A 17194-nucleotide genomic window follows, 5' to 3' on the forward strand; every position below is an offset into this window, starting at 1 on the left:
GAAATTTGTCAAAAGCAAAGACAATGGCAAGGAGTTCTTTTTCAGTAGTTGTGTAATTTGTTTGTGCTCCTTGTAACGTCTTACTAGCATAATATATAGGTTGAAATCGTTTTTCAATCCTTTGTCCTAAAACGGCTCCCATTGCAAAATCACTTGCATCACACATAAGTTTAAACGGTAGATTCCAATTTGGAGTTATCATGATCGGTGCATTAGTGAGTTTTTCTTTAAGTATATTAAAAGATTTGATGCATTCATCTGAAAAGATGAATGGAGCATCCTTTTCTAAGAGTTTATTCATAGGAGTGGCAATTTTAGAAAAATCTTTTATGAAACGTCGGTAAAAACCGGCATGCCCTAGAAAACTCCTAACTCCTCTAACATTGGTGGGATATGGAAGTTTAGCAATTACATCTACTTTAGCTCTATCCACTTCAATTCCTTCCTTTGAAATTTTATGACCAAGAACGATGCCTTCTTTAACCATGAAATGGCATTTCTCCCAATTAAGTACTAGATTTGATTGTTCGCATCTAATAAGCATTCGTTCAAGATTAACTAGACATGATTCAAAAGTATCACCGAAGACTGAAAATTCATCCATGAAAACTTCCATGCATTCTTCTATCATGTCGTGAATGATCGCCATCATGCACCTTTGAAAGGTTGCAGGGGCGTTGCAAAGTCCAAATGGCATGCGTTTGTAAGCAAAAGTACCATAAGGGCACGTGAATGTGGTTTTCTCTTGGTCCTCGGGTGCTATTGGAATTTGAAAATATCCGGAAAAACCATCAAGAAAACAATAGTAACTGTTTCCGGCTAATCTTTCCAACATTTGATCAATAAAAGGTAAGGGAAAGTGATCTTTTCTGGTGGCGTCATTTAATTTTCTATAATCAATACAAACACGCCATCCTGTTACAGTCCTAGTAGGAATAAGCTCATTTTTATCATTTGTAATGACGGTCATGCCACCCTTCTTAGGTACGCATTGAATTGGGCTTACCCATGGACTATCAGAAATTGGATAAATTAAACCTGCATCTAGCAGTTTAATAATTTCTTTCTTAACAACATCTTGCATATTAGGATTTAGTCTTCGTTGGCGTTTCACATACGTTTTATGACCTTCTTCCATAAGGATTTTATGTGTGCAATACGAAGGACTTATTCCTTTAATATCATGAATCTTCCATGCAATAGCTGGTTTATGAGCTTTTAGCACAGAAATGAGTTTAGATTTTTCATTCTCAGTAAGAGAAGACGATATTATTACAGGTAATTCAGATTCACCATGTAAATAAGCGTATTCCAAATGGTTTGGAAGTGGCTTTAACTCTAATGTCGGTGGTTCTTCTATTGATGATTTATATCGATATCTGTCTTCTTCTTTTAGCATTTGAATTTCTTCTGTTGTTGGTTCATATCCATTAGCCATAAGTGTAGCTAACATTTCAGTTTCATCAATTGGTTCAGTTCCTTCTCCTAAAGAACATTCTCCTGTTCCTTGTAATTCTGAAAATTCTTTTAACAATTCTGCATGTGATTCTATAGTTTGAATATAATAACATGTATCATCTGCAGATTGCGGTTGTTGCATTGCTCTATCAACTGAAAAGGTAACACTCTCGTCCTCTATACTTAGGGTCAGTTTCTTACCAAACACGTCTATTATTGCTTTAGTCATGTTTAAGAATGGTCTTCCTAATATGAGAGGTACTCGAGAATCTTCTTCCATGTCCAGAATAACAAAATCTACTGAAAATACTAAAGTACCAACTTTAACTAGCATATTCTCCATTATCCCTCTAGGATATTTTACTGATCGATCGGCTAGTTGTATGCTTATTCGTGTTGGTTTCAATTCTCCAAGGTCTAGTTTAGTGTATAGTGAATACGACATTAGATTTATACTAGCACCTAAGTCTGCCAATGCTTCTATTGAACTAAGACTACCCAGAAAACATGGAATTGTGAAACTTCCTGGATCTGATAATTTTTCTGGTATCTTATTCAACAGCACTGCAGAACAATTAGCATTCATAGTAACAGCCGAGAGTTCTTCCATTTTCTTTCTATTTGTGATTAGATCTTTCAAGAATTTAGCATATCTAGGCATTCCTGAAATCACATCAATGAAAGGAAGATTAACATTTATTTGTTTAAACATATCCAAAAATTTGGATTGCTCGGCTTCAAGTCTCTCTTTTCTCATTTTACTCGGGTAAGGAAGTGGTGGTTGGTATGGTTTAACATAAGGTTTAGCCTTAACTATGTTATCTTCATTAACCTTTTCAACTACCGGTTCTTTTTCCTTATCTTGTTCAGGTTGTGGTTCTTGTGGAGTAGGAATATTGTCATAAAAAATTACAGGTATTTCAGGTGGTTTAAGTGTAATACCACTTCTTGTGGTAATGGCTTTAGCTGTTTCATTCCAGGGGTTAGCATTAGTATCACTAGGTAGACTTCCCGATTTTCTTTCACCTATTAACCTTGCTAGGTTACTTACTTCTTGTTCCAGATTTTGAATAGAAGCTTGTTGATTTCTAAATGCTTGAGCATTTTGTTCATTGGTTTGTTTTTGAGATGTGAAAAATTGAGTTTGAGAATCAACTAGCTTCGACATCATGTCTTCTAAATTTGGCTTTTTATCATCAGTTTGTGGTGGTTTATTTTGAAAATTAGGTCTTTGCTGATTGTAAGTATTGTTAGATACTTGTTGATTGCTAGGACCTTGTTGGTTGTTGTATGGAATATTTCAGTTATAATTCTGATTTTGATTGTAGATCAGTCTTGGCGGTTGATAATTATTCTGATAATTATTTTCAAGCCTTTGGTTTATGTATGAAACATTCTCTCTTTGTTCCATTGTTAGTTCAATACTGAGACAATCTTTAATCAAATGTGGTCCTCCACACTGCTCACAACTAATTCGTATTGCGTGAATATCCTTAGTCATCTTTTCCATTCGTCTCTCGACAACATCTATCTTTGCGGAAATGGAATCTAAGTCATGGCTAGAATCGGCTCTAGCTGCTTTAGATGATCTAACGATATCTTTTTCTTGGTGCCACTCATGTGAGTGGGAAGCAGTGTTATCAATAATTTTGTAAGCATCAGTTGCTGTTTTCTTCATAATGGAACCACCAGCTGCTATATCGATGTCTTTCCTTGTAGTGATGTCGCATCCTTGGTAGAATATGTGTACAATTTAACAGGTGTCTAAACCATGTTGCGGACATCCTCTTAATAATTTTCCAAATCTGGTCCATGCCTCATATAAAGTTTTATTTGGCTTTTGTGTAAACGTAACAATTTCTCCTTGAAGTCTCACGGCTTTAGATACCGGAAAGAATTGTTTAAGAAATTTTTCAACTAAAACGTCTCATGTATCAATCGCCCCTTCAGGTAATGATTCTAACCAATCTTTGGCTTCTCCCTTTAAAGTCCAGGGAAATAACATGAGATATATCTGTTCATCCTCCACTTCTCTTATTTTAAATAGTGTGCAGATCCTATTAAAGGTACGAAGATGTTCATTTGGATCTTCCTTCGGTGCACCACTAAATTGGCATTGATTAGTTACCATATGTAGGATTTGTCCCTTGATTTCATAATATGGCGCATTAATGTCAGGTTGAGTAATTGCGTGACCTTGGTCAGTGCATTTAGCTCTCATTCGGTCTCCCATACTTAGAGGTTCCAGATTCTCCATAATTGAATTTGTTGAATCTGAATCACTAGAGGATTCTGATTTAATGGTTCGTTCCTCGACAATCTCCGTTTGAATGATTGGTGGTTCCGGAGGAAAGATTAGTGGTTCAGGATCTATGAATTGTCCCTGAATATTCTCCGGATTCTCAATTGTGAGGTCGGGTTCAAAAAATGGATTATCGAAAATTTGAATTGGAGTAATTGGTCGACTGGATGACGATTCTAAAGAAAAATCAACGGCGACAATATTTGCTAGATGTCTTGATCTAGTTACAGGTGATGAACGTACAAAAGGTGGTGAACGTTTTGCTCGGTGCATTCACTGAATATCCTATTAGTTTTTAAAAAGGAAGAAAAATTATATAAGTTATCAAATTAATAGACTTTTCTGATTTTGCCCACGTTTCGAATAGCCAAAAGATGCAGCAGAGGGGCAGGATTCGTTTGGTCTCAATATAATTGAGTACTGTTTGGCTCCAATAACCCGGTCCACGTACAAATCCAACTATTACTACGAACCAGAAAATTTTGATGTCTATTAATTTAACAGCTTAAAATAATTTTTCATGATTTAAAGAAAATTTAGATAAGAAATAGAAAAAATCTAAGTCCTAAAAACTAGAGTGTCGAGAAATAAGAAAGAAAAAGAGCGCGTCGAAAAACGTCGAAAAAATAAAAGGCGTCGAAAAATAATAGGCGTCGAAAAATAAAAATAAGAAAGTAGCGTGTCGAAACTTAAAAAGGAACTAAAAACTAAGAATTAAAAGTTGCGTCTAAAAATATTAAAGCTTAAAAGAAATATTATATTCCAAATGGAAATAACTTAAAAAGGTACTAAAACTTAAAAACGGCGTCGCAAAATTCTAAAGCACCTAAATCTTAGTCTAAGGGATTTTACGCAATTTAATTGCACTTTTAATCTAGAAATAAAAGTGCTATAACTTAAAACTAAAAATCTAGAAATAAAAATACTATGGCAAAAACTATAACTTAAAAGTAAATACGAGCGAAAAATACAAATATTACGCTAAAACGAATAAAAAGAGGTACAAAATATAAAAATATACTTAAAGTTGTAAAAAGTACAATTTTTATAAAAATATTATTTTTATATTATTTATTTAATAAAACTATTAATTTTATAATTTATAAAAACTAAAACTAAAAATACAAATTAAATCTAAAAACTAAAATTAAATAATTTAAAATACTAACCCTAATTAGGGTTTTAAATAAATAATAATAATAATAATAATAATAATTACTCCGTAATGATTGCTGTTAGAAGTCAAATGTGGCGTGTCAGTCTGGGCTAGGGTTACGGGCCACAGTCTGGGCTGATACAGTGATCGGGCCGAGTGTTTTATATTTTTTTTCTGTTTTAATTTTCTGTTTTAAATTAATACAAAATATTTAAATAAAATTTATATTTTTACAAACTTAAAAATAAAAATAAAGAAACTTTATAAAACATAAATATTTAACAAACTCTTAAAAATATATAAATTTTGTTTTTCTTTTTATATTTTTGCAATTTAAAACGTATTTTTACAAAAATGTATTTTTTTATAAAAGTAAACTAAAAATTAATAAAAATCTTTTTTTTCTATAGCGTTGCGCTTCCGGTGTTTAAGCAGAATTGTCCCCGGCAGCGGCGCCAAAAATACTTGATGTGTGCGAGGTATACTAGGAAATACTATTATTTTTATAACGAAATACTATTAAATATGATACAATTTTACACAAGATATTTATTTATTTATAGAATGGATATACCTAAACCTTGCTACAATACTTATAGGCAGTGTACCTAATCGTACAGTAGTGTAGTTTTTAGTAAGTCCGGTTCGTTCCACAGGGATACACTTAAACAAGCTTAACGCTATATTAGTTTAACTTATAAAAATACAAATATATATATATATATATATATATATATATATATATATATATATATATATATATATATATATATATATATATATATATATATATATATATATATATATATATATATATATATATATATATAAGTGATATTATTATTATAAAAGGGGGTTTTACCGTTTAATGACTGGTTTGTCAATTTTTAAAACTTTAGTCGCAGTTAAAATCTAATGTAAAATATTAAAAATAAATATAACTTAATTTAAAGCGTAAAGTAAATAACGATAATGAAATTGCGATAAATAAAAGTGCGATAAAATAAAATTGCGATAATTAAAGAGTACGATAATTAAAAGTGTAATTAAATACAATGACAATAAATAAAAGTGCGATAATTAAAAGTGCAATTAAATATGAAATAAAAGAATTATGCTTATTTAAACTTCCATAATCATGATGTTTGACGTGTTGATTTTTAGTTTATTCCCATGGGTTAATTGTCCTTTGTCCTGGATTATTCGATATGTCCATACGGATTTGTCCATAATAGTCCATCAGGCATAAATATAAAGTGCAAAAGTCTTTGCCAAATTATTCTTATTCCCGAAGTCAAATATTCCAACTAATTGGGGATTCGAATTGTAACAAGGTTTTAATACTTTGTTTAATGAATACACCAGGTTATCGACTGCGTGCAAACCAAGGTTTTACTACTTTGTTAACAATTACACCAATTACCCTTGAATGTAATCCACCCCTGTTTCAACAAGTCTACTAACTATTAATCCAGTTCCGTGTCCGGTAAAATGAACAATTATTGGTATTTATAGATATCCCGCCCACCGTGCCCAGTCAAGCGTATGTGGTTATATATAAATACGTCAAATTATAAGTCTATATATTAAATTAACGAGGTATCATTTAGTTAATATAAAACCCATTAATAGCCCATAGTCTAATTTCCACAAGTGTCGTTCTTTTGTCCAAACCCCAATTATGGTACAAAGCCCAATTACCCAATTTTAATATTTAGCCCAACATCATGATTACTTCGTCTTAAATAAGCATAATAATAACTTAGCTACGAGACATTAATTTAAAAATAACATTAACCATAACTTACAGTGATTAAAAATAGCGTAGCGTTACACGGACAGAATTTCGACTTACACCCTTACAACATTTGCTAACATACCCTTATTATTAGAATTTAAAATTAAAATTAAAATTAAAATTATAATATATATATATGTATATATATATATATATATATATATATGTTTACGTATGAAGGAAGAAGAAAAAGATTTGTTTATTTTGGCCAAAACGCGTTGAATTTATAGGACCTGGGCTGGATTTCAGAGCCATGCGATCGCATGGCTTTTGTGCCTCTAGGCCATGCGATCGCATGGCCAGCTGGGAGAAGTCACATATCTTTGTTTTCTTTCTTGCTGACGTTTATAAATAATAATATAATATATAAATAATTATAAGAATTATTTAAATATTATATTTTATTTATGTGCATAGTTAACTTGTAATTTTTAGTCCGTTGCGTCGGGCGTTGAGAGTTGACTTTGGTCCCGGTTCCGGATTTTCGAACGTCCTTGCGTACAATTTAATATCTTGCACTTTGCGTTTCGCGTCTTATACTCTTGTAATTTTGAGACGTTTCTTATCAATAATTGGAACCTCTTTGATTGTATTTTGTACTTTTGAGTTTTTTGGTCGTTTGCGTCTTCAATTCGTCGAATCTATCTTTTGTCTTCACCTTTTATTATTTAAACAAATATTACTTGTAAATAGAACTATTGCAACTAAAGCTTGTCTTTCTTGAGGGATAATGCTATGAAATATATGTTCATTTTCAGCATTATCAAACATCCATTGCCATCCCTATTTCTATCCCAATTCTCAACGGAACTTTCAAACTAAAAATGTGGACGGAAGCATGGAAAAAATGGCAACTTCTTCATCAACATGATACCTTATACCTTCTGTTATATTCTATCGGTTGAAGACTTAACATATTCAGTGGCTAACTTTATGCTCTTTATAAATCGTACTATATGTATTTTCATGATGTGGTAATGGACTACATGTATCTTCTTTTTCTTGGACACCATAAAGAGTGCACGACATACCTATCTAATATTTGTTTATCACTTCATTGGAATACACATTAATAGTTATCCTTTATAGAGTACTAATTAAATCTGTTTTTTGATTAACTTTTTTTAAGAAATTAAATTATAATTTGTTTCATTGATAAAACCGTTGAATTTTGCATCAACTCGACTATATGTTTTACATGAGATCAAATACAACACACAAGAGGCTGCACAAGAGGATGTTTGATTGATGATTCTATTTCAACTTATAGTATTGATTAAAACTTGCTACGAATGAAGACACCAGAGATGAACTACCATTCTTGCTAACAAGAGAATCAAATGTAAAAATTTACAAGAAAAGGGCATTCTCAAAACTTACTTTCTAATATCTATCTATTATACTTAGAAATCATATCACATAATTACATTAATCTAAATTTTTTACGAACCCGTGATTTCACGGGTCATTAAACTAGTATATAATATATAATAGAAATAGATAGATAATCAAATATTTAACAATGTATTACTTCAGTTACTCAATTTGTAATGTTTAGAAACAGGATACGATTGACACAAAGCCCAAACTAATTGGCCTGTAAACATTCACAGCCCACAAGGATATAATATCAAAATACAGCTGCCAATCATTTTTAACAACTTCCAAATAATTGTAAAACGTATCTTATGTTTTACTTACTATTAGACCGCCTTTTTCAATATCATTCAAGATCCAGAATTTCATATCTCGACCACAAACAACACAGATATGTTGGCCGCTTCTTATATCTTTTTTGTACAGTTTCGTATATATGTATTTGAAGAATACATGTGTTGCAGATGATTGTCATTCATGTTTAATTATTTAACATAATATTTCTAAAAAACATGTTTCTTTCAATTCACTTTAGTTGATAACCCTAATTTTATTTCAGCAACATCAAGAATTTAGATCACTAACAATTACGTTTTTCTCAAAATATAAAACAAGAAAACAAACCATTTTCTTAACAGTTACATTTTATAACAACCCTCACTTTTCGACTTCTAAATTTATTGAATTAACCCTAGGTTATCTGCCTGGCTATATATATTAAGGGTTGTTATATACAATTAAATATTGACCGAATAGTAATTTTTTGTCAACAACGTACGCTTAAATAAATAATATATTATTAATTTATATAATTTGATATAATTTAACTAAGTATATAAACTTGGTATCACTTTTATTATTTAGTTAATGTATTATATATTTAACTATATAATAATTCCAATTATATATAAATGTAATAATATTTACAAACTTACTAAAACTATAGTTTAATAATTAAAATCATAATTATTATTAAAAATACAAAATACCGAATTATTTATTATTTTTAATGCAAAATTCGTATTTATTAATTAAATAAAAATAAAAAAATATTGACAAATATTCTTAGAAAAGTACTAAATCAATTTGTTTATTTAAAATATATATATATATATATATATATATATATATATATATATATATATATATATATATATATATGTATATATATATATATATATATGTATATATATATATATATATGTATAAATCCTTAAAATAAACAAATTAAAAAAATATATAAATTACTTTTTAATTAAAAATTATAATGGAAAACTACTTTTATTATTTTATTTTGTGCATTATCCCATGACCTAACATTTAATACTTTTGAATTTTAAAATCCCATTAAAAATTAAAATATTTCTTTTTCTTTTAATTATTTTATTCTTTTATCTAATTTTTCAAGTATAAATACCCCTCATTTCTCATTCAAACTCACACCAAAATTTCTCTCATTCTCTCTTTGAAGAATTACTACTAGTAAGTATTCTTTTCTTACTTTTTACTTTTTACTGTTTACTTCGGTTTATTATTTTTTTTACCGAAACATGTAAATAATGTTATAAATTATATGCAATTAAAATTAAAATAAATAACATGTTATAATTAGTAATATATGTTACTAAAAATTATAAAAGTATTTTTATGAATTAATATATAGGAATTATAATTAAAATCGAATTAATGAATATATATGTATATACGCACCTAACGTGAAGGTTATAATTAAAGATAGCGTACAAAGACTACAAACATCACCGCTACTTGTGGCCTAGGGTGATCCTTGTTACCATTATGGGACGCTTGTGGATCTCGAATGCTAAGACTTAGATTCTGGTCAAGAGATCCTGGGCCACTCGGTAACAATAGATCATTCGAGTGACTTGCATGTTAGCGACGAAGTTTGGGCGAGATTGTACAACATCTTTGTTAAAAATTATAACCCGAACATTCTTAAACTAGAAGCTTACTATAAGTGGAAGCTTTCCATAAATAGTAGGTTTCCAAAAATAAAAACTTTTGAGAAATAGGAACTTTTCTCGAAAACCGTCACTGTCAATATAGTTGCTATATTAATAAACATACTTTATGTAAAGTTAGACATTAACTAATCAAACGTTATACCTCTAGGTTGATATCCAGATCACTTACTTGCTTTACTTTCCTTCTTGCATGGAATACTTCAACTGCTATTTAAGCTGATTTTCATAGCCCCACTTTTACTGTTTACTTAACTGTTTATAACTTTTGGGGTGAGACACATGCTTGCTTTATAACTGTTTTACGTTTAGACACAAGTACTAAAATGTTATTGTGCTATCGTGCTTTGTCATGCAAATCCCCACCGTAATATCGTTAATTGCTGAGGTATAAGATGCAAACTTAGTTATTGTGAGTAGCGCTACTGAGAGTGACGTCTCTAACTATTTGACTGATGGTCTTTGGTTACATAATAATGATTCAACTGACACTGACTGTTCAAGGTGTCGCGGGGTAAACTTTTGTCTAGTAGCGATATTACAAACTGCAGCAACTCTTTTTAGATTGATATAATTGGTATCAATCAACTTTAAACTAAATCTTGTGGTCTAATGCATATTATATAAACCTATGAATTTCACTCAACCTTTTTGGTTGACACTTTAAGCATGTTTTGTCTCATGTGACGAATAAGGTGATTGCTATGAATGCTACATGATGAATGGAATGCTGATGCATGGAGTCTTCATTTCATTACATTTACTTTGCATGTTAAAAATAATACTATTTCGGTTTGGATTTGATGTAAAAACTTTTAATGCTTCTACTGTTTTATTAATAAATATTTTATTCAAAACGTCTCATATAGAGTCGTTCTCGTTTATACAACTGTGATTTGATATAATTAGTCACAAATACCCCAGGCCCTATTTGGGGGTGTGACAGAGTGGTATCAGAACAGGGTTGTTATAGAGAACCAGGATTGCATTTTATGTGTGCCTTATGTGTTAGCTAGGGTGCCTTAGTAATCTTTAGAACTATAGCCTTTCCTGCTTTAGTTTTAATTGCCTATTCCTTATTATCTTGCTATCTGTTATCCATACTTTTACTTCTTGCCTTACGTCTTCCTTAGAATGCTAACCTTATTGTGTTTCAAAGAAACATGGTTCACGGCAAATCAAGCAACGCAATTCCAAACGTCACCATGACATCTCCCCAATTCCAACAACTGCCGGCTGCGGCACAAAGCAATGGCAACAATAGCGCACCGCAAAACCTTCCGACTATTTATTCATATCAGAATTTCATGAACTACCAGCTCCCTACATACATGGGTATTGAAAGACCTGAGTTTGGGAACATGGAAATGGTGGATGTTGATATCATAAACTACACCAACCAATTCCAAGAATTTTCTTTCATGAATCCTCACATGACTACTCCCGAGTATCTAGGGATCCAACACTACATCAATGGGTTACCTGATGGACTCCGAAGGGGCGTCGCCGTATTAAACCTAAGGATCATACAAGAAGCCATTTGTATGGCAAACCAGCTAATTAACAAACCTGGGAGGAAAGGAGATGCTAAAAGAAAGTGGGAAGAGATAGAGCAAAAAGACTCTAAGGGTGAACCCGACAAACGCTATAAAGGAACCCTTCCTTGTTGCCAAAGGTGTGAGAAACATCACCTTGGGAAATGTAACGCTATGTGCTCCAAATGTAAGAAAGTGGGTCACATAGCCAAAAATTGTAGTGTAACACCGGCCATTTTTTTTTTTAAAACACAGCGGAAGACTTTTATATTAAAATCACAACATTACATACATCACAACATAAATCCACATAATTAAGTTTAAGTTTACACGACGGTGTTACTTATTACAAAATACATGTTACAAAAGTCCACATCAGAGTTCACACGTCAAACATGTCTTCAACACTAGCACCCGTCCAAACTAGCAGAACTTAAACCTGCAAGGGTGGAAATGTGGGGGATTAGCATAACGCTAAGTGAATGGAATCTATCTAACAGATATCGCATAAGCACCACACATGTGAACAATATCACTAACATGCTAACCTTAAACCTATTTGCAGTTGATTTCCACAATACTGGTATCATGCGAAATAAGTTAGTGTGTCAACATTTAATTTATATCAAATAGTACAATGGCATATCAATAAGAAAGATACCGTTTACGGAAGTCAATTACAACTGGAAGATCAGCATCTAGAAAGACTTGTGTATAGTTCCAGTCCGATCGCACAGTCAATTGATCTACGTAGTTATTAAAGTAAATTAAATTTATTATTTAGATTATAAATAATTGTTACATATAAGCAGGACAATGTGTTAAACGTTTAGATTAGTTGCATACCTCCATGTTTCTTTGTTTTGCCAAACTATAAGATCAAAATGACACATTGCTTTTCTTCTTCAGAGTTGACATAGTTGTAAAAGAGACGCATAAATTTTCCCCATAGAGTGCAAGACAATGATAAACCTCTGGATATATTTTTAAAAGTAATAATTGAATTACTATTACTATACTAATTATAAATGAAAGATAATAACCATAATTAATATGAATATAAATAGAGAAAATTAATAAGAAATACTCAAGATCTCTTAAGTTGATGACTCGGTATTTGGACTGCTCGTCATCAGTATTACCATACTGCTTTTCTTCGCTAAATTTGGTGACCATTCCAATTACATCTATTGCATACATTGTTTAGCAAATTTAAAACATATAGGATAAAATTATATGAATATGTATATGCCAAAAACATAAAGTTTCACAAACTTTCAGATGTTATTTTAATAATAGAATATACCTGCAGTAACACCTTCTTCCAAGTTTTTGGCCAACAAATCAGCAAAAGATATGAATTTGAAACCTCCATCACCAGACCAGTCACTACTTTCAACAGGCAAGACTGTTGTTTTCGCTTCAAGCATTAGCTTACACGCATGGTTGGAATGCTGATTCTTTGATCTTGAAGTATTGTTGTTGACAAAAACTCTGTTGAAAAGATAATTGTTCTGTGGCTTCAGTATGTTTTCGTACTTTGCCTTTAAGAAATGCTTGATAGTTAAAGAAATCCGATCACCCTAAAAGATTAACATGGATATTAAAAGTGTTTTGTGATGCAAAATAAAAAGATATATATATATATACATATATATATATATATACATACATATATATATATATATATATATATATACACACAAATATATAGTATAGCTGAAAGCATAACGGATAAACCTACATCCTCATCAGAAACAATCAAGTCCAGAAAGGGTTTTCCTTGATCAAAAGTTTTGATACTCATAGTTTCAATTTCTAAAACTTTAAGCTTGATGTTAACATGTGGTTTTTTGGGTGAAAGTGATTTAACGACTTGCAAATTTGTAGTCATAGTGATGAAATGGATTGTTTAAGAGAGAATACGCAGAAGAATGATGGAATAACAATGAGACATCACTATAATTTATAGGAATAATGATGAAACCGATTGGCGTTATTTTGGGAGGTTATCCCATGATTTGAAAACTGCCAGGCTCACAATTAACAAAACACCAAAATTTTAGGGATATTCAATTTATAGATTATCTTTTATAATCTTTTTAATTTATAATTGTTATAAATATTTATAATTATTTTTTATAATTATTTTATTTTATTAAATTAAATAAATTAATTAAAATAAGAACATATCTGTTTTTTTATCTGTTGTTTCCGTATACAATTTCTGTATTGAAAATGTAAGATAATAACCTGAATCACCAACTAATATCAGGGCAACAATGAGTATACAAAATCAATTCATGCCATAGCAGATGGTGCAAACATTGATTAATAATTATTGGAAAAGTTGTAATCAAATATATATGCAATTGGAAAACTGACATGTATTCGCTGGAAAAATCCCAATTAATGGACGATTTAGCCAGTGCTTAATTAGGGTTAACGAATCGCAATTAGGTTTTAACAAACAATACATCCTCAATAATATACCTCAAATAACAAATTGTAGAAATTCAACATTAGAGTCAAATATGTATATGTAATGGTGTAAAACATACCTGCAGCAGCGTCGATTGATGTTTGAGGATGAATACAAAGATCATGTAATTAAGATTTACTTGACCAGATGAATGATTTGGCGATGATTTTGATAGCCCTAATTAATCTTCTATAGTAAGCATACCCTAAATGGCGAATGAGCATTAATGAAGTAATCATCAACACCCAGATTGTTGTTGTGATGTTTGGTGGATGTAAAATCACCATGATTTTAGGCTAATATCTAATCAGGCGGTTTTGGTAGAAGATGAAATACCGGTTTGAAAATAAAAAATAAAAAAATGAATAAACGGAGAAATTTAGGGACACGTGTCAGTATGAGGTTTTTCTTATTTTTTTAATCCAAAACTCTGACAAAAAGGTATTGTGTGAGGATGCATACTGTGGTGACACGTGTCTGTTTTATGCCTGTGATTTATCAGGATAAAAGATTTTATGTTAGAAGTGGAAAACAACAATTAAATTTTATGGGGTTAGAATTGATTTGAATTTGTATTTAAACTAAAGGGGGAAATTGTGTAAAAGAAACAATTTAAAGTACATATGGACCTACTTGTTCCCTTCTCTCCTCATCATCTTCACTCGCACCATATTTGAAGAACACATATCCAGTTAAGCACTTTGCGTTAAAAATCATCTATGTTTCTTCCTTTTTTCTTTAAACGTAATCAACAATATACACTTATAACCTGAAATTTTGGGAAGGCCATGGCCCACCCATACCCCCAAATAATCCGCCACTGAAGAAACATCTTAAGCTTTGTTACCAAAAAACCTCCATTAACTCAAAGTATATAGGCTTTTAAAAAAATATAATAATAATAAAAAGAAACTCAACGTATATAGTCACGTGCAGAGTAGTATATCTATGACGGCAGAACTTTAAGTAACCTTTAATAATCCATCAAAGTGAGTTAAGCATCTTTTAAGTAAGCCTGTAATATTCCATTAAAACCCATGGAAATTTGATTCTACCATTTTCATGGCGTCTATTATTATTTTTATTTTTTTTTTAAAAACTTTTTCCTACTTAAATGCCGGAGGTCCTCTCGAAAGCAATCTCTTTATCCGTCGAATAAAGAGAGGGAAGACTTTCTCTACTCTTGAGAGTGTTTCACTCTGGGTGGAGAAATGACTTGTCTTTATTCTTGGATAGGGGAAGGATTGTCTACATATCACCTCCCCCATACACCACTCATGTGGTATTGGGTTTTGTTGTTGTTGTTGTTGTTGTTGTTGTAATATTCCATTAAAGTGAGTTAAGTATCTAAGAACCATATAATGTACTTTGTAATCATATTGTTCAAATATATTCACCGAGAATGCTCCTAAGGTCGGACCTTGTTTGAAACAGGATATTGATCATTCATTCTTGTATCAAGAAAGCGATACGTATGAGAGAATTAGAAATCATTTAAGTTGAAAGAAAAATGTGAGTTGGGTACCTACTAAGATATATATTGATAAAATAAAGTGTCATTTTCCCAAATAGGACATGACTATGATAATATGTAATTATAGAACCTACTTAAAATGAAAATTTAATAATTATTACAATAGTAGTTATAAGCTAGTAACATGGACCATGGGAATCCGCAAACTAATGCAAACAGTTTTGGAAAATAGCCTGAATATTACAAACCAGGATGCGAAAAACTTCATCTGTTTGTTTCAAACTACAAAGCATTAAAAATGTGGGGGCTTATCATGAGTACTTTTCACACTACTAGAAAAAAGAGGACAGGCGACGAAGCCCTTTTGCGGCGCTTTGATCTCGCCGCAAATGCACCACTAAACGACAAAAGTTGCAGTCTTTTGACCAGCCAAATGGGACCTACGTACAATTGCGACGATGCTTTGTGGGTTGTCGCCGCAAATAATTTTATTGTATTTTCTTTTTCTTTTTCTTCGCTGGCAAATTCTGGTCAAAGGTTGAACTGTGGGCCCAGATGCTTGTCGCCGCAAAAGGTGCGCCACAAATAAGGGTCGCAATAGTTTTTGACGCTTAGTTTTTCCCTCCGTACTAGTTCCCGCTAGATTTTGTCTCTCATAATAATGGTGCGCCGCAAATGGTCTGTTACAAATTCTATAAATAAGGGCATAAATATATAACTAATTAACATTACATATATTTTTAACCTCATACACACATCAAATACATCGAAAATGGCAACCGTTCCGTCGATGATTGTCTCTTTGGAAGTGTATTACGGAAGTAGATTCCGTAATCAAATGAGAGATTACGATTATACGAGTAGTTCGAAATCTACGTTCGAAGACTTTGATGTTCGCGACATAGGTTTAGAGGACCTTTTATACTTTTTAAAAGAAATGGTTCCGTTCGAAAACACGTACATCTTGTATTACAAAGATGGCTGTGTTCCGGAATTGTCCGCTACATATCTCCGAACAGAGGATCAGTGGAACGGTATAAAAGAAACCCGCAACCTAAAGCTAAAGAAGCACATCAAGAAGTTTGGTCCGTTAGAGATTGAATTTGAGGAGGAAGATTTAGACGTATGTGCCAGTTGGTGAAAACTCTCGAACCTTTAGTTCCGTTTTGGGTATTACTTTAAATGGGTACTACTTTAAATGGGATACCACTATATTATCCTAATTGAAACGATGTACCTGAACATTTTAAGCTTACAATAATCCCGGAAACTGAGGTTAATTATATATATATATATATATATATATATTTGTTGAGTTAACTATTTCTCAAAATTATGTAGTGCTTCTTCAACTTAAAGCGGCATCTTGAAGGTCCCGAGAGTGATATGGTTTGAAATGGTATAAATCAAGCTTGCGGGAAATTATACCGGGACAAAAAGTATAAGTTCAAGAAGACTTTTTGGAGCAAAAAAGGAGGAAACAACAATCCGCCACCAGGATGCAAATTAACCCAAGTTGATTGGAATCTCTATAAAGAGATGATTGAAAGTGAACAACATCAAAGAAGGTCCGAAGCAAATATTGAATTTCGTTTAAAGAAAACCATCAAAAGTCACCAAGGTCGAAAGT

At 31.5% G+C, this 17194-nt stretch overlaps 1 protein-coding gene across 1 annotated transcript; it reads right to left on the reverse strand.

Moving 5' to 3' along the window:
* Positions 1–12479: 12479 nt before the first annotated feature.
* On the reverse strand, positions 12480–13502 carry LOC139888430 (replication protein A 70 kDa DNA-binding subunit C-like). The gene is made up of 4 exons (XM_071871439.1): positions 13353–13502; positions 12915–13191; positions 12696–12795; positions 12480–12582 (listed from the first exon to the last, which is right to left on the reverse strand). The coding sequence occupies exons 1-4, from the start codon at positions 13500–13502 to the stop codon at positions 12480–12482; spliced, it is 630 nt and encodes a 209-aa protein (XP_071727540.1).
* Positions 13503–17194: the final 3692 nt, after the last annotated feature.

The sequence above is a fragment of the Rutidosis leptorrhynchoides genome, chromosome 2, assembly GCF_046630445.1.
Source record: "Rutidosis leptorrhynchoides isolate AG116_Rl617_1_P2 chromosome 2, CSIRO_AGI_Rlap_v1, whole genome shotgun sequence".
Taxonomy (NCBI): domain Eukaryota; kingdom Viridiplantae; phylum Streptophyta; class Magnoliopsida; order Asterales; family Asteraceae; genus Rutidosis; species Rutidosis leptorrhynchoides.